Here is a 23,063-nt window from a genome sequence, read left to right on the forward strand (position 1 = left end):
GTTCCAGGCTAGCCTTGTAGACATGGTTTACAGAGAGTTCCAGGACAGGTATGGTTATACCCAGAAACACTATCTTGAAAGCAAAACAAAACAAAAAACCCAAAGAACAAACAAACAAAAAAGAGAGTGTCTCTTTCTAGCTTCCTAGTGGCTAAAGTTGGTGGTTAGGTCATGTTTCATTCCTTAGTGGGCATACTAGCCTTGCTTTGTGGGGAAGAAGCCTTGATTTATAGGGGTGTGTGTGTATTGTCCTATCCAATTTCATGTTACCAATATGGGCTTACTGGAGGTGGAGTTGGAAGGGAGGCGTGGAGTTAGATCTTGAGATTCAGTATCAGCGAAGCTCCAGCCTGCTGTGGTCAACTCTCTGAAGGAATAGCTCTAGAGAAACTTGGCTTTGGACACATTCAATGCCAGGACTGGTGGTGCTTGCCTGTGATCCCAGTATTTGGGAGGTGGAGGCAGGAGAATCAGGAGTTTGAGGTCATCTTCAGCTATGTAGTAAGTTTTGAGACCAGCCTGGGCAATATGAGACCCTGTCTTAGAAAACTAAACAAACAAACAAACAAAGAATTCAACACCATAGCCAGTGGCTTTATTGCACAGCTAAACATTTTGCATTTTTACCCTCTTGCAGACATGTTAGTAGACCTGAGAGCAAAACTGAAGCAGGGACATCTGAGAGGTAAGCACTGTGCCTTGTTGTAAATCACTGGTGAGGACATGGATGAGAATTTGAATAAGCCAGCCACAGATTATGCAGAATGCCATGATTATGCTCATAGTCACCTTGTGAAGTGCTGTTCTGATCTCATCTGCACAGTTGTGCTGTGTGTGTGTGTGTGCGTGTGTGTGTGCGTGCGTGTGTGTGTGTGCGTGCGTGCGTGTGTGTGTGTGCGTGTGTGTGTGCGTGTGCGTGTGTGTGTGCGTGTGTGTATGTGTGTGTGTGCGTGCGTGCGTGCATGCGTGTGTGTGTGCGTAAGATGCATGTATATGTGTGTGGAAGCCAGAAGACGGTGTCTGGTGCCACTTCTGTCACTCTCTATCTTATGTTGAACATGGAGTTTATTAATTGGCTAGACTGCCTGGCCAACAAGGATGCTCCTATCTCCACCATCGTTGCTGATTACAGTGTGCCCCTGTGCCTGGCGTTTTAAGTGGGTGTTGGGATCTCAACTCAGGTCCTCTTGTTGAGTTGCAAGTGTTTTACTGATGGAGTCATCTCCCCAGCCCCACTCAGGAATTTTTTTTGACAGATGAGACAACCGAGGATCCTGGATTGACAGAGAAATCATGATCGGAAGAGAGAGAGAGAGAGAGAGAGAGAGAGAGAGAGAGAGAGAGAGAGAGAGAGAGAGAGAGAGAGAGAGTGTGTGTGTGTGTGTGTGTGTGTGTGTGTGTGTGTGTGTATGTGTGTGATATGTAAAGGGATAATGGGAGGGTAAGAAACGTTGTCAAGAGGGCTTATGTCTCTGCTACATGGAGCAAGGGAGGCGGGGCTGCTGTGCTATACTTGCCAGTCAAGGTGGGCCTGGGAGGAACATCCTGGTTCCTGAATTGCAAGTGGGAGCTTTGCAAGTGAAACACATGGAAGCTGGCCTGGGTATACACAGCAGTGTCAGGAACGGGGTGACAAGGAGATTTTTGTGGGCAAGGCAGTGATGGTGACTCCACACTCACTGGAGGCTGCTTTTCTCCCTGAGCAGCAGCTGGAGCGGAGATACACATGGAAGCGCCCGAGATGCCGGTGACTGAGGCGCTCTTGGATTTAATGATGGCTTATGTCACAGATCAGAATGACCCCAGCATCAAGGATAAGCTCCAGGCCCTGCAGCAGGTTCTGAGTGCAGAGAGAGGTCTGTGCCTGAGGACACACCTGCAAGCTACTGTGTGGATGCTAAAGAGATGGAGAGCCTGAGGAAAGCGGGTGTGGGGTGGGGGTGGGGGGCTGACCCACAGTCACATGGCCTGCTGTGGAGATGTGGCCCTCTTTTCTGTCCCTTCCCATAAGTGAATGTGTGTGCCACTAAGCTCTGCTGCCTGATCCTTCCTGAGTTTAGTTTCTTCCCCCCCTTCACGTTTTTTTGTGACAGTTTCTCTGTGTCTTTGGAGGCTGTCCTGGAACTCGCTCTGTAGACCAGGCTGATTTCAAACTCACAGACATCTGCCTGCCTCTGCCTCCCGAGTGCTGGGATTAAAGGTGTGCACCGCCACCGCCACCACCATGCCCTTCCTGACTTTTCATAGGCTTTCCTGAAGGATGGAATGTTTTCTGTCAGAGGAAATTGCTCTGCAACACAATCACACAATCACTGCCGGGTCACCACAAGAGATGAGGAATGGGCTGAACAGTGATTCTTGGGAGATGGCGCAGGTCCATCCTGATGTGGGTCATCAGCTGGGTTTCTTGTGGCAGATGAGTTTGGTGAACAGAAGTACACCTGGCTGACTGAGATAGTTCAGAACTGGAATGAGATCTCTCCCAAGGAGAAGGAGCAGTTTCTGGAATATCTGCTGTACTGCTTCATGAGGACAGAAGAGTTTCACAAGGGCTCCATGTACAGCTCAATGAACTTGATCAGGGGTAAGTGCCAGCACTGTCAGCCTCCTCCTCTCTTGTCTCCACTGGCTCCATGACAGTTTCTCATCCCTGTGACGAATTGTCGTACACAAGCAACATAGAGTGGGTTATTTTCACTCACAGTTGAAGGAGGTACTGTCCACCAGAAGAAATGTGAGGCACCTGGTCACATTGCCCTATAGTCAGGAGGCAGAGAGAGAAGGAGAGAGAGAGAGAGAGAGAGAGAGAGAGAGAGAGAGAGAGAGAGAGAGAGAGAGAGAGAGAGAGAAGAGAGACAGAGAGAGAGGGAGACAAAGACATAGAGAAAGACAGAGACAGAGAGACAGAGTGAGACACACAGATATAGAGAGACAGAAAGGGAGATAGTTTAAGGAGATACTGTCCACCTGGCAGAAGGAGTGAGGGAGCTGGTCACATTTCCTCACAGTCAGGAAGCAGAGAGAGACAAAGAGAGAGACCAGAGATAGACAGAGACACAGAGAGACAGAGAGGCATAGAGATAGAGACAGATAGAGACATAGAGAGATAAACAGAAAGGCAGAGAGACAGAGAGAGACATGGAGAGACATAGCGAGGAGAGAGACAGGAAGAGAGACAGAGAGAGAGACAGTGGGGGAGACAGAGAAGGACAGAGAGGGGAGGAGGGACAGAGACAGATGGAGAGTGAGAGACAGAAAGAGACACAGAGAAGAAAACTCTGTGTGTGTGTGTGTGTGTGTGTGTGTGTGTGAACTATTTATTCAACTGGGGACCCAAGTCCCTGGGATACCACTGTCTATGGTGGGTCATCCATACTCAAAACCCTCTGTCACCTTGAAGACCATAGGACTTCAGAGGAGTGCCAACACATGCCATCCCATGATACTTACTATGTGCCTTTCAATTTTGCATCTAGGTTTACTCCAGGACACTTTTAATTTTCTGAGTAAAACTGGAATCTGTTGTTGGAGGTGGGAGTGGGGAACTGTCTACAACTTCCTCTATAAAAATGGTGAGAATATTCCCTTTTTGTCTTCCGAATCTCTCACGGGCTGTGGTGAGCTGTGGGAGGATGAGGGCCATGAGTGTTGTCAGCTCATCCCTTTCCTGGAGGTGTGGGGTGGGGATAGGACGGTGCTCAAGGGTCTGAATGACAGAGCGTCTCCATGGTCGTGGTTTACAGTGAGAGAGACACATAGTCTTTTTGGTATCAATAGAAGTCATGGCAAGGTTCCTGAAGTGTTGGTGTTTTCCTCTGACTCTAAAAAGATGTAGACACTCACCATAGTTTATCCCTTCATGATCTGACCTCCATGTTCCAGATAGAACAGACACTGGCTTGTGGGGTACTCTTCAGACACTTCATTGCTTTTACAAACTTCTGTCACCTTGCTGTATGAGTGACTTCTTCCAAGACTATGCCCCAAATATTTAAAGTCCATTTACCACTCTTCCGTAATAAGACTACCTACCACCAATATCTTGTGCCTTGATGCCCTTGTAGTTTGGGAAAAGATAAGTTCCTCTTGGAAGTTGAACTTCACAGCATTGTTAGCTTGGTCAGCACTATACGTGAATTGAGAAGTTGTAACACTCTATTTTCTCTGGTTATAACAAAACATCCCAGGCTGGGTACTTTATAAAGAAGAGAGGTTTGTTTAACTTATAGCATTTGAAGATGAAAGTCCAAGATGAGGTGTCCCCATCTGTTCAACCTCTGGTTTGGGCATTCCTGGTTGTAGCATGACGTGATGGAGAAGCCATGTGCAGAAGGGACACCATCACGGATGGGAGTGCCTCATCGTATAAATACTTGGCTCGCTCTCCAGAGCTAATTTGCTGCCACACAAATCCCTTCCCAGGATGGTGCCTTCACCTTCAAATAGGTCTGTCCTTTAAAAGGTTCCTCCACATCAGCACTGCACACTGCGGACCAACCTTCCAGTGCACACGTCTCTGAGAAACACATGGAAACCATGTCCAGACAACAGCGGGAGTGAACCCCAGCTGCACACGGGTCTATGCTCACTTCTCTGAGGCAGCAGCTCCGTCTGCCTCAGCTGCCTCCTGCACCCGACATTCTGACCTTAGATCAGACATGTTTTTTTCCTGGGTTTAGGTAACATCACAGATGAGGCCATGCAGAGCCGGGAGTTTCTGCATCTGGTGGATGCTGGTTTGGCCATCAACACTCCCTACCCACTTGTTCTGCCTCCGGCTCGTGAAGCTCACCTCATCCTCTCGTTTGACTTCAGTGCTGGGGACCCACTAGAGGTAACTGAAAAGAAACCTATGCATTTGAGGGAAGGAGATGAGATGGCCGTGGACAGAGATGGGGCTGTGCAGGAAGGAACTCAGGGTCTGATTGGGAAGTGGACATTGGGCTATTGTTGTCTGGGGGCACCATGACATGTGCACACATCCCACATCATGCATAGATGCTCATAATGATCATAAATTTAAAAACTTTAAAGATACCAGCAGATAAAGGTGCTTGTTGCCAACCTGAGTTCCATCCTCGAGACCTATGTGGTAGATCTCATAAATTGTCTTTTGATGCCACATGTGTACAGTAGCATACACACACACACACACACACACACACACACACACATTTAGTATGGGTCTATATATCTTGTCTTTAAAATATACACACTTACATAATATGCATCTGTATGTCTAACGCAATGCATACAGATATATAAAAGTATATTTATGTTTGATCAAACTCAGATTATCAGGCTTGATGGCAAATGCCTTTACCTTCTTGTTCTTAATGCTGGTGGGTGAAGATTTATATTTCACGTTTATGTTTCTTTTTGCTGGCTGTAATAGTTGGATCTGGAATGTACCCCAGAAGTTAAGAACTTATCCCATGTGTTTGACTTGATCCTTAGGGTAGAGATAGGGGAGTGTCAGAAGATTGAGGGCATATGCCTAGTGCAGTGGTTCTCAACCTTCCTAATGCTGTGACCCTTTAATACAGTGGTGATGCCCAACCGTAAAGTCATTTTCGTTGCTACCTCATAACTGCAATTTTGTTACTGTTATGAATCCTAATGTAAGCATCTGTGTTTTCCAGTGGTCTTAGGTGACTCCTGTGAAAATGTCATTCAACCCCTAAAGGTGTTGAGAAACACTGGCCTAGTGGGAGGTCCCTAGTTCACTGGGATCATGCTCTCAAAGGACAGCATGCTCCTTTCTCTTCCTGCTGCCTGCCTTGTGAGATGAGGAGGTTTGCTCTGTTGTACACTCCCACCAGGTGACCAAGCTTTAAGCCCAAACCAACCTTTTCTGGTTGTCAGCCGATTGGCTTGTGTGTTTCCTATAGGAATGGAAAGCAGACTGACTTCCATGGTAACCAGTAGGCTATTTAAAAGCACTTGCATGGCTGACTCCATTTCTGTCAAGCAGCAGTGGAAACTGGCTTTCTCTGTCACCATCCACCCCTCCCTGTGAGCTGGATGTTAAAGAGTCTCTGGGGGGGGATGAGATTGACTGGTTCTGAATATCTGTGAGAGTCCCCTCACCTGAGCACATCGTCCTTCGTACAGACCCCAAAGTTGTTCTTTAAGCCTTGGCCCACAGGGAATGGGAGATGTCTTCGGTACAAAACAAACCCGAAAACGACCGCGTGCCTTGCAGCCTCCTCCTGAGGTCTTTGCTGAGGTTCCAGGGTGTCTCAAGGCTTCCTATTCTCCCCTTCTCAGACCATCAGGGCCACAGCAGACTACTGCCAACGCCATGCAATCCCCTTCCCTGACGTGAGAGAGGATCAGCTGAAGGAATGGGCCAGAGCCCCGGCGAGCTGCTACATCCTCAGAGGGGAAACTGGACCTGTTGTCATGCACTTTACTCTGTTCAACAAAGACACCTGTGGAGGTAGGCGAGGGAGGAGGGCAGGGTAAGGAGCCATGGGATCTGGGCTGCGGAGAAGGGGGGTGGGGTGGAAGGGCTGTATCTTAGGGATGCATGGTCCGCACTTTAACATCTATAGCTCATCCTGACCACCCTGAATCTCCAAAACGGTGTCATGTTTTGTGTTTCTGTCTTGGACATTTCCGCCTGTTTCCTCCTTTTGTTGGGATGTTCCTTGTCCTCGATGGATGTCTGGCTCCTCCCACCTGAGCACCCCCCATCTAGTCCTAGGTGAACAGTTCTAGGTGGGTCTCAGCATATGGCCTGATCCTGTGGGTCTCCAACCTGCTGTTTATCCCTGGAACTGGACTCCCTGGAACTCTCCGCCACTCTGCCTTTGGAATGGGGTTCCATATACGGAATAAAGTGTAAAGCCTGACCCTTTTCTTTCTCTAGATAGTGTCTCACTCTTCCTGCAAAAGCTGGCTTAGAGCTCAGGATCCCCTTCCTTCAACCTGCTGACATTCCACATGCTGCTTTACTTGTCCCTTTCTACTGGCCTTTGCTTTGTTTTAAAGATGTTTCTATTATATTTAGTTATGTGTGTGCATTTTTTGTCTGTCTGTGCATGTGAGCGACAGAGGCATTGGGTGCTTTGGAGCTGCAGTTACAAATGGTTGTCCATCACCTGACATGGGTGCTGGCAGCGGAACTCCAGTCTCCTGAAAGAGCAGTAGAAGTTCTGCCTAGCCATTCTTCAACCCCCCTGTTAAGTTTATTTCTAAGACAGAGTCTCACTATGAAGCTTAGCCCTTGCTCAAACTCATAATTTTCCTGCCTTGATCTGCAAGTGTTACTATGGTAGGTGAGCACTATCATGCTCACCGAGTGTATGTACTTTCTTCCTTCCTTTAAGTTTTTGAGAAGCTGTTTTTATGTTATGTGTGTGGGTATTTTGTCTGCATGTATGTATGTGCACCAAGTGCAGCCTGGTGCCCAAGAAAGCCAGAAGAGGGCATCAGATTTTCTGGAACTGGAATTACAGATGTTTGAGCCACCATGTGGGTGCTGGGAATTGAGCCCATTGCCTTTGGAAGAGCTGTTATTACCCCTAACTGCTGACTTATCTCTCCAGACCCCTCTCTTCCTTTTTTCTAAATAAAGATTTATTAGCCTTTGTTCCCGGCAACACAGGTTAATATGAAAAAGGAGGCATTTTTTTCTTCTTTGCGTAGGTATGGAGAATAGTTGGTAAAACATATGCTTCACTTTATAAAATGATATACCAAGACCTCTTTATTTATAAAGCCAGGTGTGCCAGCTGGATTTGGGCTACAAAAATACTTTACCAACTCCTGACCTAAATGGACACAATCTAACTTGACAAATGCTTTTCTTGGTTTGGCTCTATTTCAGATGACATCGAGACATGGAGAAAAAAGTATGAGACAATGAAACTATCTGACTTCTACACACCAGACCTGGTGACAGATTTGCTGAGGGTGTCTAAGGAGAATGTTCAGATAAACAAAGATAGTATCCTCAACGAGATTCGGAAAGTGGCTGGGTGAGTAGCAGTCTGTATCAGTAACTGTAGCTGAGGCTGTATCAGTAGCTGTTGGCTCTAAGGAATATCTGTTGTAGAGCTAACTTTCAGTACATCTGGTGGGAGGATTGTGGGTGTGGTTTTCAATTGAACTCCTGCCTAGAATCCCCCAGTGAGGTGTTGGGTGTACAGCTAAGTAGTAGAGCTCCTGCCTAGAATTCCCCAGTGAGGTGTTGGGTGTACAGCTAAGTAGTAGAGCCCCTGCCTAGAATCCCCCAGTGAGGTGTTGGGTGTACAGCTAAGTAGTAGAGGCCCTGCCTAGAATTCCTCAGTGAGGGCTCAGGGTGTGGCTCAGTGGTAGATGCCCTGCCTACAATTCTGCAGTGAGGGGTTGGAGGTGTGGCTCAGTTGGAGGTGTGGCTCAGTTATAGGATACTTGTTTAGTTTGTATGAGACCCCAGGCTCCATCCTCTGTACTAAAAATAAAAACTTAAGAGAGAAAGTATTTCTTACCACTGGAGCTTGCATCGGTGAAGGGGAGAAGATAGGCCGTGAGCAATGCTGGAGTGAGTGGCTCTCTGAAGCGCAAAGCAGAGTGGACTAGGTTGCTATGGCTGTTGTGACTGCCTTGGGGGACCAAATGTCTGGGGATTTTCTCAGAAGCAGAGAGTATGTGCTTCATGGCCACCCTCTCATGGCCCTTCACAACTGACACTGAATCTGCAGTCACTTCCGTTGGGCCCAGAAGTGTCTGTCAGATCATGCTCAGAGGTGCTTTTCATTCCACTCTCAGGAAAACTGGCAGCTTCCTAGGGATAAATAAGGACTGCTGGAGAGACACAGTGCAGGATGTCCAAAGTCCTCGGACTGTGGAGATCAAGATATCCAACAACACGGATATAACATTCAAGGAGCCCTTGTAAGTCTCATCCTCGTCCTCCCAAGTCATCCCAATGCCTCATATGTAGTCACTGGGCATCTCTGCAGGGACTTCCAGCTCAGTGACAGGTTCAGTGTGTGGTGGCAGATCAGACAGAGGCAGCCAGTTTAAGTCTCAGCTTCCCTTCTGCAAAGGTTTCACAGCACGTGTGCTAATCATAGGTTAAAGTAAGCCTGTAAAGATCCTTTGGTTATCTTATATGCATAAACATTTTGTCCTGCATGTATGCATGTATGTATGTGTACTGTGTGTGTAGTGCCAGTGGAGGCTGGAAGAGGGCATCAGATTTCCTGGATCTGGAATAACAGACGGTTGTGAGCTGTCATGTAGGTGCTGGGAATTGAACCTGGGTCCTCTGGAAGAGCAGCAAGTGCTCTGAACTGCAAAGCCATCAATCTTAAAAAAATGTAATATTTTTACCTTGGGAACTTAATAAATGATATATTTGATTATATTTACCCTCCAAACCCCCTCCAATTCTTCCCAGATGCTCTCAGATCCCCCTCCAGACTTTATGTCCAATTTTTTTAAATAACCCACTGAGTTCATCTGGTGCTACCCATATGCAAGTGGGTGTGGGGTCATTTACTGGAGCTTGGTCTGTAGACCTAGCAGATAATATCCTTAGAGAAAATAGACTCTCTCTCCACCAGAAGCTATCAGTTTTGAAAGTAACTCCTCATACAGGGGTGTGGCTTGGGTGCCCCTTCCCAATCCATTAGGGGCTGTGGATGGACTTGATCTTGTGCGGGGACCCACAGCTGCAGTGAGTGTATCAGTGCAGCAGTCCCGCCCAGAATGATCTTAACCTTTAATGACCTGCTTGTCCTTCATCCTCTTGTGGTTTTCCTTTACCTGGGAGGAGTTGCCACTGGCTTGATGGTGGGACCCTCGTCTCCCAGTGTGGGCACCACATCATGTGGCAGAGCCGGACATAGTCTCACAGTTGTCTGTGGTCACAGGCAACGAACCTGGTTTTCTTGTTCTCAAGTACTTAAATTGTGCACGGGTGAATTAGGGGTACAAAGCACAGGGAAAGGTGTCTGTGGGAACAGATTTCCACATAAAGGAGAACCACATGAGAAGAATCTGGAGTAGAATGGCTTGAATAAGCGGGAAGTGATGACTCAGTGTGAAGCTGCAGAAAACACAGAATGAAGTATGATGTGGATTCTGACGGGTCTACTATTTGATGTAGACAAAATCATTAACTCCTTGCCTGGATCTGAACAGTTGTCTCCAGACTTGACATCATTAGATGAACAAATATTTACATGATAAGCATAACTAATGGGGACACTCCCTAGGCAGTAGAACTGAGATTAAATGTAGGTATTCTTGTGGAATAGGAACTTTATCTTTTTGAACCAAGCGTGGTCTGTAGAGTCCTCCAGATCTTCCACTTTCCTCCAACATGCAAGGGCACTTTCGTAGAACAACAGTGACCTGTAACTCCTCTTTCCCAGACACTACTTGCAGAGTGGGCATGTGCTAGTGGACCCACCGCCTGAGCTGTCTCCAAAGTCCACCATCAGCTGTTCCTTTGTGAAGAAGAGCTCCAGCTTCCAGGGCACTGTGGGCATACTGGTCTACCAGGGCCCAAGTGCCCACGTGGCCTTGCTGTTCTCTGTCCCCTTCAACTATGCCCTTCACAGAACTGAGTTTGCCTTAGCCATCATAACTGAGCCAGTCTCCAGAAACCTGGAGAGTGTCTTTGATGACATCACCCAGGGAAATGGGTCTCCAGAGCTAAAGGCAGCAAAGTATGATCTTCAGATCCCTCAGGGGACCCTGAAGCTGGAACACGACTCCTTGATCATCAGAGCCACGGTGTCCAACATTCATGTGGCTAAAATGGATGTAGTGCTTGAGACCAAAGCTCCTTAGAAGTTTCTCTTGTTCATCCAGAGCTGCTCATTTTACACTTCCAGTCAGATTTCTTGGCTCTTTAAAAGGAAAGACCTCAGCTGAAATCATGGCCCATCTCTGCAGAGCCAGGCAACTCTGAGAAGACAAATATTCTGTAAATGCGTGCTGCTTGACTAACTGATTGATGAAGCATTTCTTAGTCCCTCAGCACCCTGCATTTTGTGGCACCCTTGATGTATCCCTTATTCTTCATTCCCTGCCATGCTGTTGTATCTTTCCTTCCGTACTTTTCTCCCTGAACATCTTCCCTTCAATCTGCTTTAGATACGTGTCTTCCTTGGCTGTCTTATCTGCTGCCTCAGCCCCCCTTTCTGCTTGCCCACTTCCTCTCCTTTCTACCCCTTCTGCGTGAAAGTCAGTGGTCAAGCTTGATGGCTCTGCATCGGATTTGGGTCTTGGTCCCACAATTTGCTCACTGTAAGTACACAGGCAAGTCCTCTCACATGTGAGCCTCACTTTCATCATCTGTGGAGGAGATAATCCGGTTTGTGTCCTGGCAGGCTCATGAATGAAGTCCTAAGACCTTAGACCAGCTCTGGTAAAAAGGCAAAATTTTCAAGAGGCATTACTTATTATCTTTTCTCCCAGCCAATTTGTTTCTTTTGGTTAAACATTGTTATTTGTAGACGGAATACACGATGATTGGGTTCATCGTGGTTTTTTATAGTCATAGATAATTGTTAATATTTGTTTTACATTACCTCCATTTGACCCTACTTCCTTCTCATGTGGGTCTTCTTCCTCCAAATAACCCCCTCCTACTCTTGTGTTATATGTGCATAAATATGCATTTTAGCCTAAATTCTGTATATAAAAGAAGACATGCAGTCTTTGTCTTTTTTCTCTGCTAATTTCCCTCTTGTCCTTCATCTTTTTGGACTCCTTTCCTTCCACCAAATTGTCCCCCTTCCACTTTTATAACATATGTAATACATCTAGATAGATGATAAAGATAAATAGGCCAATAGGTGATAGATAGATGGTAGATATGAGGTATATAGGTAAGATAGTTAATTAGCACATAGATACAAAGTAGATAGCTAAGATAGATAAGTAGATGACAGAAGAAAGATAGGTAGATAACTAGATAGCCATTACACTTAGAAAGGAAAACATGATAGTTGTCTTTTTGAGGCTGGGTTATTTTGCTTAACATGATGGGCTCCAGGGCTGTCTATTTTCCCACAAACAATCCAACTTCTCTCTTCTTGGTGGCTCAATAAACATTAAAGACTGCTATGAGTTGAATTGTTTATTTCTCCCCGAAAAGTTGATGCTGTACCTCATGTGCTTGTAGATATGACATTAACAGGAAATGTGGAATTTACAGATGTGAACAAATTAAGACAAGATGGTTAGGGTGGGTCCTCATAGAAAGAGAATTTGAACATGGACAGATGTGCTCACAAACACATGGCTATGAGACCATGAAGGAAGAGGTTGCCATGATGCACACATGGGGCAAGGAATACCAAAAATGGCCAGTGAATATTCAGTTGTCACATTACAAACATCTGAGGCAAAGGGTCTGAGGTCACAATCCTGTGCTCCACTGTCTATATCTTGATCTCCAAGTTCAGTGAGGTTCTCAATCTCTCCTTTATTCTGTGACCTTGGCATTTTGAAGGGTTCAGAGAAGTTGATTTTGTAATCTTGAGAACTACCTATGATCGCATCCAGGGAGATCATAAAAGCTACGGATGCTGTGTCATACAAAAAACATGTGCATGGGAGTGTGTGCCTGTGCATGTGATTTCAGAGGCCAGAGGTGGACATCTGGTGTTCTGCTCTGTCATTATTCACCTTATTCCTTTGAGACAGGGTCTGCCAACTGAACTTGGAGCCGGACTGGTGGCCTGCAAGCTCCAGTGATCCTCCTGTCTTTGTGTTCGCACAGCACAGGGCTCATAAGCACTCATGGGGTCATGCCTAGCTTTTTGTGGGCGTGCTGAGATGATGCATGCACAGCGAGTGTTCTTAGAGTGTTCTTACCCACTGAGTCATCTCTCCGTCTCATTTAGTTCTTTTTGCAACTTACCAGGAGATACATTGTTCTGATTTGTTACATCACTCAGGATCTTCATTTTGATCACTTAAGATGTGCCCACCAGAGAGTTTTTCATTTGCAAATTATTTTCAAATTTACCAGCATGCTTATGGAATTCCATGGTGCTGAACTCTGGCATGTTCCATGACTGTCTGAGCAATCCCTTGCTTTCTGGCATAAAACGCTGCAGGCTTCCTTTGTACATTTCCTTTTCTAGACATAGATTTCACCACTCTTCAAGGGGCCTTGATTCCTTTCATGGATAATAGTTTTTGGATGTTACATCACAGCTACCGGAAAGCAAATTGGAATATGTGGGTCACATGATATAGAGCTTTCCCACCTTCCCCAAAAACCTATTAAATAGAGAAACTCCTTTTGCTCTTAGGATCTGAAGGGAACAGAGGGACCTAGAGATTCCCATATCTACCCCAGGGCCCCTCATAGATACCTATAATTGTGATGCTATCTTTCCTATTAAGGGTGCCATCATGGCCGCTTATGGTTAAGATATTATCTGCTTTCCTATTTCGGACTCCATCATGGCCGCCTGTAGCCATGAGTCCATTATTCTCCTAATAAAGCCTCTTCGAAGGATAATCTCATACCTGTTCCTTTCCTTGAACCTGCATCATTCCTAATAGCTCCTAGTCCACCCCTGTGGAGACACCTTTCTCACCATAGTCTAGAATTTACCTTCAATGTCATGCTACCTCCACGAGTACACATTCTTCAGACTGTGGTGGGCTATACTACCCTGTGCAAAATTTATATAGGTAGATTCCCTCCTAGGCGACTACTTATAAGCCATACCCTGGATGTTGCCTTCACATCATCCATACTCTCTCATTTCCAGGGCCCTGTACTAGTCTTTTTCCCATTATTTTTACAGTGTACCTGAGGATAGGAACCGAATGGAGAAAATATGCTTATATAGCCCAAATTTTGGATGTTCAAAGGCATGGTACTGGTATTGGCTAGGCATTGGTGAGAGCATCCTTGGTTGTTTTACCTGATAGACAAGATGATGGAGGGAGAATGTATGAGAGAGATAGAAATACAGAGAGACACACAGAGAGACACAGGAGTGAGAACAGAGGTAGGGGAGGGTCAGACTCCTTATTTTTAGAAGTGATAGTTACTTTCTGAGGGAACTAAATGGGGTTCCCTTGAGAAATACATCAGTCTCATAAAGAGTTTCCATTGATGACCAAGTTCTCAACACATGAATCCCTGGGGCACATTGAAATCATACCCAAACCATAATATCTTCTGCACATGGTGTACTTATTTGGGGAATCCCTTCACTTCCTTTAATCTGGGAGCTCTGGCTTCCCATGCTCCATGACACCTACCCATCATGTGTGGGTGTTCTCAACACCTTTGGACTCTGATGCTGATAAGACTTCTCACCCTCCTTACTCACCAACTTTGCTCCCACCCCTGAAGCTTCCAGAAAGAACAAGGGAATAGTTGAGCTGAGGATGAGTGAGTGCCATGCCTTTCATTGTAATATGAAAAATAAAAGATCAGAGACATACTGGGGTTTAAGTTTCAAGCTGAACATCAGCGAAGCAAAGCAGCCAAACCAATAGATCTTACCTCTACCCCGCTGAACAGCAATCCTGTCTCCATGAATCCTCAGAGGCAAAAGCTCTCAGTTCCTTTCTCCTTCTCCTTTTATTCCTTTCTCTGGCCAGCCATATCCTCCTGTCTCTGCCTCCCTAGTGTTGGGATTAAAGGTGGGTGATCCCATGTGCTGAGATCACCTTCGTGTGAGCTGTTTCTTTAAGACTGGGTCAATTTGTGTAGTCAGTATGGCCACGAACTAACGGAGATCCGTCTACCTCTTAATCCTGAGTCCCGGGATTAAAGGTGTGTCTCATCACCACCTAGCTTCTATAGCTAACTAGTATGGCTGCTTTGCTATCTTGATCTCCAGTGGCTTTAATAAATCATAAACAATATACCACCATACTTCGTCTTATGCATATTCACTTCTTAGAGCCTAGCGATGTGTAGCACTTTTCTTCTGGATGGAGGGAGGGAGGAAGGATGCCTGTAAGACTCAGAATGTTATCAAACCTATGAGGCTCAGGAAACTCATGGAACTTTGAAGACTAAGGCATCTCAGATCATTACATGATTCACAAGATCCCTCTCAACTTATAGAGGCAAGGGCATGTCTGAGTCAGGGTTTCTATTTCTGTGAAGAGACACCATTACCATGGCAACTCTTTTTTGTTTTTGTTTTGTGTTTTTGAGACAGGGTATCTCTTTGTAACAGTCCTGGTTGTCTGGGAACTCACTTTCTAGACCAGACTGGAATTGAACTCACAGAGATCTGCCTGCCTCTGCCTCCTGAGTGCTAGGGTTAAAGGTGTGCTCCTCCACTGCCCAGCAACCACACCATCTCTTATAAAGGAAGATATTTAATTTTGGTGGCTTGCTTACAGTCCCGAGGTTCAGTCCATTATCATCATGGTGGGATATGGCAGTGGTAAGCAGACATGGTGTTGAGAAACAGCTGAGAGTTCTACCTCTTGCAGGTAACAGGTGTTGGGTCTCGGGTTATGCAATGTTGGGGAATAGGAACCAAAGTCTATTAAATCAGAAGCAAGCTTTATTCCAGGAAAAGAAAAGAAAAGAAAAGAAAAACCCTATGGGACACAAAAACTTATCAGCTATAGCTGGAGTTCAGGCTTCTGAAACTGTGGCAATGGGAGCTGGGGTTGGACTTCTTCTTAGAGTAAAACCGAGCACCAGGTGGGGGTCAAAGTGCTTTTACAACCTTGAGGTCAGGCTTAAAGTCACATTACATTTAAGTTTTATAACTTTTGCTTATAGGATGTTAGGATGTTAACTTTTAGTTGTTTGCAAAAAAGCCTGTGGCTGATACAGCTGATTTTCACTATCGCTGAAAAAAAGCAAGCTAGAGAGTAGAGTCACGTAGGAGGACTTTTAAAAATTCAGGGACTACAACACAGAGGGTCTGTCCTGTGAATCCTCAAAGCCTGCCTCCATAGTATGTCCTTTCTCCAATAAGACCACACCTACTTCAACAAGGCCACACCTCCTAAAAGTACCAGTCCCTTTTGGGGCCATTTTCTATCAGACCATCACATTCCATTCCCTGGCCTCCAAAGGCTTGTAGCCGTTCATAATACAAAGATGTTTTCAGTCCAATTCAAAAGTCTCCCTAGTCTATAACAGTCCCAAACTTATTTAAAAGTCCAATGCATAAAGTCTCTTCTGAGATTCACGTAATCTCTTAACTGTAATCCCCTGTAAAATCAAGGTAGAAAAGTCCAAGAATAAGGATATAGAAATATAGGTTCCAGAAATAGGAATGTAGAAATATAAAAATACAAAGGAATAAGCATAAGAGAACAGGCTATCAGTAGCTTTCTCAGCAGCTTATGGATTATCTGTTAGCAACGGGTTCTCTTACTTTGAGACTGACTGATAGTTCTGTCTGCAAGGCTAAAATGGCCCTCTGCAAACTTAGGGTCTTTCTGTAAACTGAGAGCCAGCTTTTAGATAACCTCCTGACCACTCATGACCAGCAAATTGATGTGAACCGAGTTAACTTTTAAATGATGGGATGTATGCATATGTATTCATTGTGCATTGCTCCATACTCCTCCCAGCTGTGCAAACCTGGCTGCATCAGGGGAGCGCAGAGTTTTGGTAAACACCAACAGAAAGCACCAGAGAGAAACAATGGCCTAGATAAAAGCATTCGTTTAACTGAAAAACCCTGGTAACAGAAATTGTAAAAAGCTATTTGTAACTGAGTTTTACCTTGAGATTGTAAAAATTCTTTTGTTCATGACTAATGCTTGCTTCTTACTATAAAAAGTGGGGTTCAGATACTGCCCAGTTTGCCACAGTTTCAGAGACCTGAACTCTGGCTGTGGTCTGGGCTATAGCTGATAAGCTTTTATGCCCCAAGGAGTTTTCTTTTCTTTTCTTGGAATAAAGCTTGCTTCTGATTTAATAGACTTGGTGATTTGTCACCCATCATTGTACAACCCTGGACCCAACAAAAAGATCATATACTTCCAACATGTAATGACATAGGATATACATTGCCACTCCAAAACTTAGGGAATGGAGCATGGTGAGGAAATACTGAACCAAAAAAAGACCAAAACCCAGCTGAGCGAACACCAAACTCTGTGTCTCCACATCTGATGTCAAAATGTTCTTCACATCTCCAACTCCTTTCAGCTATGTTGACAGGAACACACTTCTTTCTCTTGGGCTGGTCCCACTCCCTGTTAGCAGCTCTCCTCGGCAGTTATCTGACAATTTCAGCATCTGCAGCATCTTGCGGTCTCCAAGGTAATCCAAGCTTCAACTTCACAGCTTTAAGGAGTAGCCTTTCTGGGCCTCTATTCAGGGACACTCTTGACATATGCCTGGCCTCAGTGGCTTTCCTTAGTTGCTCCTTGACTCTAAAGCAAGAACCATGTGGCCAAAGCTTCCAAGGTCTCCTGCTTGCTGGGGCTGGAACATGGCAATCTTGTTCAATTACATCTTCCCAAGTTTTTTTTTTATTATTATTTATTTTTAAGTTTAAATTTAGATTAGAAACAAGGTTGCTTCATGAGTCAGTTCCAGGTCTCTCTCCCTTTCCCTCCCCTCCTCCCGTGCCCTCCCCCAACCCTCCCCCAATTATCCCCTCATTTCCCCAGGGAGGGTGAGGCCCTCCATGGGAGTGTCCATAGTCTGTCATTTCATCCAGGGCAGGGCCTAGACCCTCCCCCAAGAGTTCAGGGTGAGAGTACACCTCACATTGTTGGATGGGTGCCCAAAGTCCATGTGTATACTCGGGATGAGTACTGAGTGGTCTTCCCAAGTTTTATGTCTTTCACTGTTGTTTGGCTGTCATGAAACTGGATCTGTAGACCAGGGTAGCCTGAAACGTAGAGATTCAGCATCCTCTACCACTCGAGTGTTGGCATTAAAGGTATGCATCATCACACCCTGCTCTAATCTTTTCCTTAGTTCCTTTTCACAGGTGGCGAATTTAGCGGGGTGGGTGGGATCTTGTCATGAGGTCACCACTCCCTTTATTTCATTTCTTAATCTGTTTATCTCCTTGAACACAGGATTTAGCTCCATTCCACTTCCTGGTGCTCCTTTTCCTCTCAGCCTTTCAGATTGTTCCTTTTCATTATAAATCTTTGAAAAAAAAGCTTTATTTATTTGTTATGTATACAGTGTTCTGTCTATATGCATGCATTCCAGAAGAGGGCACCAGATCTCATTACAGATGTCCATGAGCCACCACGTGGTTGCTGGGAATTGAACTCAGGACCTGTGGAAGAGCGGTCAGTACTCTTAACCTCTGTGCCATCTCTCCAGCCCTCAGTATAGGTCTTTGTAAGCATGAACATTAGTAAAACCACACGACAGAGTCTATCCTAGGCTGTTTTGAGATTTCCTTTGCCAAGGGAACTAACTCAACTCTCTCCACTTTAGCCTCAGGCACACTGTTTGGACAAGGGCAAAAAGAAACTGCTTTCTTCACCAAAATATCACAAGAATGATCGTCAGGCCACATATTAAATATTCTTTTTTTCTCTGAAACCTCTTGAGCCAGCTCCCCCCCCAGTTCATCAAATCACATCCAGCACCACTGTCTTTCATGTTTCTGCTGGTGTGGCCCATTAGGCAGTGCTTAAAGCATTCCACTGCTTTCCTAACCCAAAGTACCAAAGCCCACATGCCTTTAAACAAAAACATGGTCAGTTCTATCCTAGCAATACTCTAGTCCCTGGTGCCAACTTTTGTCTTAGCGTTTTTATTTCTGTGAAGAGAAATTGACCATGGCAACTCTTTTGTCTTTTTTAATAAATTTTATTTAGATTAGAAACAACCTTATTTTATATATCAATCCCAGTTCCCTCTCCCTCCCATCCTCCCATGCCCCCCACTGACCTCCCCATCCCATCCCCATCCACTCACCAGGGAGGAGAGTGAGGCCTTCCATGAGGGCTCATCAAAATCTGTCAAGTCATTTGGGGCAGGGTTTAGGCCCTCCCCCTTGTATCTAGGCTAAGAGAGTATCCCTCTATGGGGAATGGGCTCCCGAAGTCCGTTCCTGCACTAGGAGTACACCCTGGTTCTACTGCCAGAGGCCCCCTAGACTGCCCAGTCCTCCTAGCTGACACCCACGTTCAGGGGGCCTAGTTTGGTCCTATGTTGGTTCTCCAGTTGTCAGACTAGGGTCCATGAATTCCCACTTGCCCAGGTCAGCTGTTTCCCAGCATGGTCTTGACCCCTTTGTTCATTACTCCCTCCTTTCTACACCTGGATTTCAGGAGTTTGGCTCAGTGGTTAGCTGTGGATCTCTGCTTCTGCTTCTATCAGCTACTAGATGAAGGCTCTAGGATGGCATTTAAGGTAGTCATCATTTTCATTATAGGGGAAGGGCATTTAAAGTAGCCTCTCTACTATTGCTTAGATTCTTAGTTGGTGTCATCCTTGTAGATCTCTGTACAATTTCCTGTGCCAGGTTTCTCTTTAAACCTATAGTGGCTCCCTCTATTGATGTGTCTATTTTCTTGCTCTCCTCTCTTCATCGCCCAACTCAATCTTCCTGATCCCTCATGTTCTCCTCTCTTCTCCTCTTCTCCCCTCCTCTTTCTCCTATGTCTCTCCCCCTTCCCCCAATGCTCCCAATTTTTCAGGAGCTCCTGTCCCTTTCCCTTCCACCAGGGGACCATGTATGTCTCTCTTACAGTCCTCCTTGTTTCCTGGCTTCTCTGGAGGTGACCCCGGCAACTCTTATAAAGGAAAACATTTAATTGTGGTGGCTTGCTTACAGTTTAGAGGTTCAGTCCATTATCATCGTGACAGGACATGGTGGCATGTAGGTAGACATGGTGCTGGAGAAGTAGCTGAGAGTCCAACATCTTGCAGGCAACAGGAAGTGGTCAGTGTCTTTGGATGTGACTTGAGCATATATGAGACCTCAAAGCTTTCCTCCACAGTGGCACACTTCCTCTAGCATGGCCACATCTCCTAATATTGCCATTCCCTTTGGGGGACATTTTCTTTCAAACTACCATAAGGTATTCTTCAGTGGAAGTACATGCAAGCTGTATATGGAGTTTCCAGCATGTGGCATTTGTGAATCATTACCCATGCCGGGATGTCATTTTTGGTGATACAGCTGCATCTGGGTGATAATCCATCATTCATATTCCTGTAGGCAGCCCCAATAAGCCCATTGGTTCACCAAGTCAGGCTTGGGTGGAATCCTTTCTTCGGTTGTGCCTTATCTTAGGGAGAATAGTCATGTATTCATGTCTCCATAGGAGATCATATAACACCTCATATCAAGTGGATTCTTTTATTTCTTATATGTTCTTTGCAATTTCATACATGTATATTATATATATTGAGCATATCCATGTTGCTAGTGGTTTTTCTTGTTCCACTGAGTCCCGCTGCTGCTTCCAGTCCCAAATGAACACACAAAGACTTAGAGTAATTATTAAACTGTTGACTGATGGCTAGGGCTTCTTATTGGCTATCTCTGTCTTAATTATTAACTCATTTCCATAAATCTATGCATTTCCACGTGGCTTACCAGAGAATGCCTGGACCTGTTACTTCTTTGGCTGCTACATGTCATTTGTCTTTGGTGGGCTTTCTCCACCTACCTTTCCCAGAATTCTCCTCATCTCCTAGTCCTGCTGTCTTCCTGCCTCATTGGCCAAACAGTGTTTTAGTCATCAACCAATAAGGGAAACATATATACAAAAGGACATCCCCCATTATATCCACACCCTATTTCCCCCTTGCCCCCCCACCTCACACACACACACACACAATCCACTGCTAACTGATCTTGTTGACTTAAAATTGTGTAAGTAACCACAGTACTAAGTGCAATGCCATGTCCAAAACACACTATTTCATAGTACTTTCCCCCATTTTTTGGTGCTTTTGGTGCTTACATTTTCTCAACCCCTACTCCTTAATGTTTCCCAAACCTTGAGGAAGGGTTTGTTAGCAATGTCCCATTTAGGGCTGAGCACTCAACAGACTTTTATTCTCAGCACTGTGACCAGTTATTGTATCTGTATTAACAGCTGCCTACTGCAGAGAGGGGCTTTTCTAGTAAAAGTCAAGTACAGCACTAAATATTTAGATGGCAGTTTGGCAACATGCCTATTTAGCAAAACAACAAATGTAGATCCCCCTTAAGGCCTATGATCTTCTGGTATCAAGTGTTCTTGGATCCTCTCCTCTGAGCGCACGACTGACTTACGAAATACCAATCCATTCTTTCCATCTTTGACTCACCAAAGGTTAGGCTTAGATGAATATTCAAAATGCTTGTTGGAACAGCAAATGAGTGGGAGCTTCACTCTAATCCCCATTTCAAAATGCACTATCCAATTCCATTCTGGGGATAAAAGAGTCTCAGAGGCTCACACTGGCTCTCCCCTCCCATCTCAGATGGGAGGTAGGAAGAGCTCCTATCTCTCCACAGTCTGATTAGAGATTTCCCATGAGCTGTCACAGATCTGTGACAGTGTCTGAGGGAGAGGCCAAGAGAGGCAGGAAGAGTTGGCAAAGGATTGAGACAATCAGGAAGCTGGATTGCCGGCACAGGGGAGCAGGAAGGAGGGGCCATCTTGACATCAGAGCTTGGTGAACTTTACCTGCCCCCATGCAGTTTCCTATGGGCCCTGCCTGCATCTTCTTGAGGAAAGGCATTGCTGAGAAGCAGCGGGTGAGGTGGGGATGATGCAGAAAGGCATCGGGAAGAGCAAGGGAACCTGGGGCGTGGGGAAAAGTGATAGACAAGCGCTGAGGAACAAGGGGAGTAGATGGAGAGAGCATGAACTGAGTTCAGGTAGCGCTGTGTGGGAATAAGGATCGGCAGTCAGAAGCCGGGAGCAAAGGGTGGAGTGAGAGAAATGTAAAAGGGAGCTGAGATGGAGCCATCGTTGATAACATCCTTGTCTTATATGGGAAATCATACCGTGATGATGGTGATGATGGTAACAGTGATGGTTCTGCTGCTGTTGCTGGTGATGCCAATGCTGCTGGTGATGGTGGTGATGATGACGGTGAGGACAATGGTGATAAGTGGTGCTGCTGCTGCTGCTGGTGGTGATGACAATGTTGATGGTGATGGTGGCGATGATGGTGTTGATGATGCTGATGATGGTATTAACCATAGTTACTGCTTATTGAGTCTTGCTGTGTGCCCAGTCCTTTGCAAAAGGGTTTATTGATGGCATTCAGTCCTCAGAACAGCACATGAGGTTGGGTATGGTTACATTCTTATTTTACAAGGGAGCGAACTGGGAACTTTAAATCATGAAGCAGTTTGCTTTAAGTCTATACAGTTAACGAGCGGCACATTTTATTTATTTACTTACTCATTTATTTACTTATTTGGTGCTGTTTGATCCTTAGGAACATGTTCTTCATTGTAAGGCTTTAAAATCACCAGACGGGGGAAGGGAAGAAAGGAGAGGGTAGAGAGGGCAGGGGAGAAGATGGAAGGGAAGGGAAGGGAAGGGAAGGGAAGGGAAGGGAAGGGAAGGGAAGGAAGGGAAGAGGAGGGGACACAGGGTCCAGATGGGACAAGGCAGAGCACGGAAGAGAAGCCAGGAGAAAGGACGTGAAGGGAAGATAGGGGAGGGGAGAAGGAAGAGAGAGGAGGAAAGGTAAGAGACTGCATGGGCAGAAACGAAGAAAGAGAATCCAAAGTGAGGAGGCCTCCGGTTATGAGGTTGATAAGGAGTAAATTCCAAGGCACTGCTAACCAAGCTTACCCCCAGGTGTATTCATGTGTAGGGAACAATTCTCAGATGGGAGACCCACACTGAATATTCTTCATGAACCACTCTGAGCGCTTGTTTCCCACAAGGGGGCGCTCACTCTGGGAATGAGGATGGAGGTGCTGGAATTAGTGGAATGTAGCAGAAAGCATTTGGCGCGGGAGTCAGGAGTCCTACATCCTAGTCCCAGTCCTACGTCTGAGTGACCTCAAAGGAGTATGCATGTCCTAGAAGCAGAAGTGGGTATTGCTTCAGGGAAGAAATGGGACTGGGAAGAGAGGAACGTGTACTAGATGTGGTCGTGGTGCCTAAGGCAGTAGAGGACAGCGATACAGATGTGTGACAACATCACAGTGTGAACCCGT

At 45.6% G+C, this 23,063-nt stretch overlaps 1 protein-coding gene across 8 annotated transcripts in view; it reads left to right on the forward strand.

Annotated features, from left to right (window-relative positions):
* Positions 1–23,063, forward strand: part of LOC101830126 (calcium-binding protein 5) — a 62,561-nt gene that overhangs the window by 30,649 nt on the left and 8,849 nt on the right. For 4 of the 8 annotated variants that reach the window (XM_040734468.1, XM_021223433.2, XM_021223434.2 and 1 more), the window contains 9 exons: positions 638–685; positions 1,707–1,856; positions 2,417–2,584; positions 3,477–3,572; positions 4,680–4,834; positions 6,271–6,442; positions 7,835–7,985; positions 8,758–8,883; positions 10,371–12,072. In XM_040734468.1, coding sequence (XP_040590402.1) covers positions 638–685; positions 1,707–1,856; positions 2,417–2,584; positions 3,477–3,572; positions 4,680–4,834; positions 6,271–6,442; positions 7,835–7,985; positions 8,758–8,883; positions 10,371–10,791 — 1,487 coding nt within the window. In that variant the 3' untranslated portion in view covers positions 10,792–12,072. Of the gene's footprint in view, positions 1–637; positions 686–1,706; positions 1,857–2,416; positions 2,585–3,476; positions 3,573–4,679; positions 4,835–6,270; positions 6,443–7,834; positions 7,986–8,757; positions 8,884–10,370; positions 12,073–21,352; positions 21,639–23,063 lie in introns of those variants that run through there. The other 4 variants (XR_005872634.1, XR_005872635.1, XM_040734471.1 and 1 more) reach the window with 3 other exon arrangements.

This window comes from Mesocricetus auratus, unplaced genomic scaffold (genome assembly GCF_017639785.1).
Source record: "Mesocricetus auratus isolate SY011 unplaced genomic scaffold, BCM_Maur_2.0 Super-Scaffold_100038, whole genome shotgun sequence".
Classification (NCBI taxonomy): Eukaryota; Metazoa; Chordata; class Mammalia; order Rodentia; family Cricetidae; genus Mesocricetus; species Mesocricetus auratus.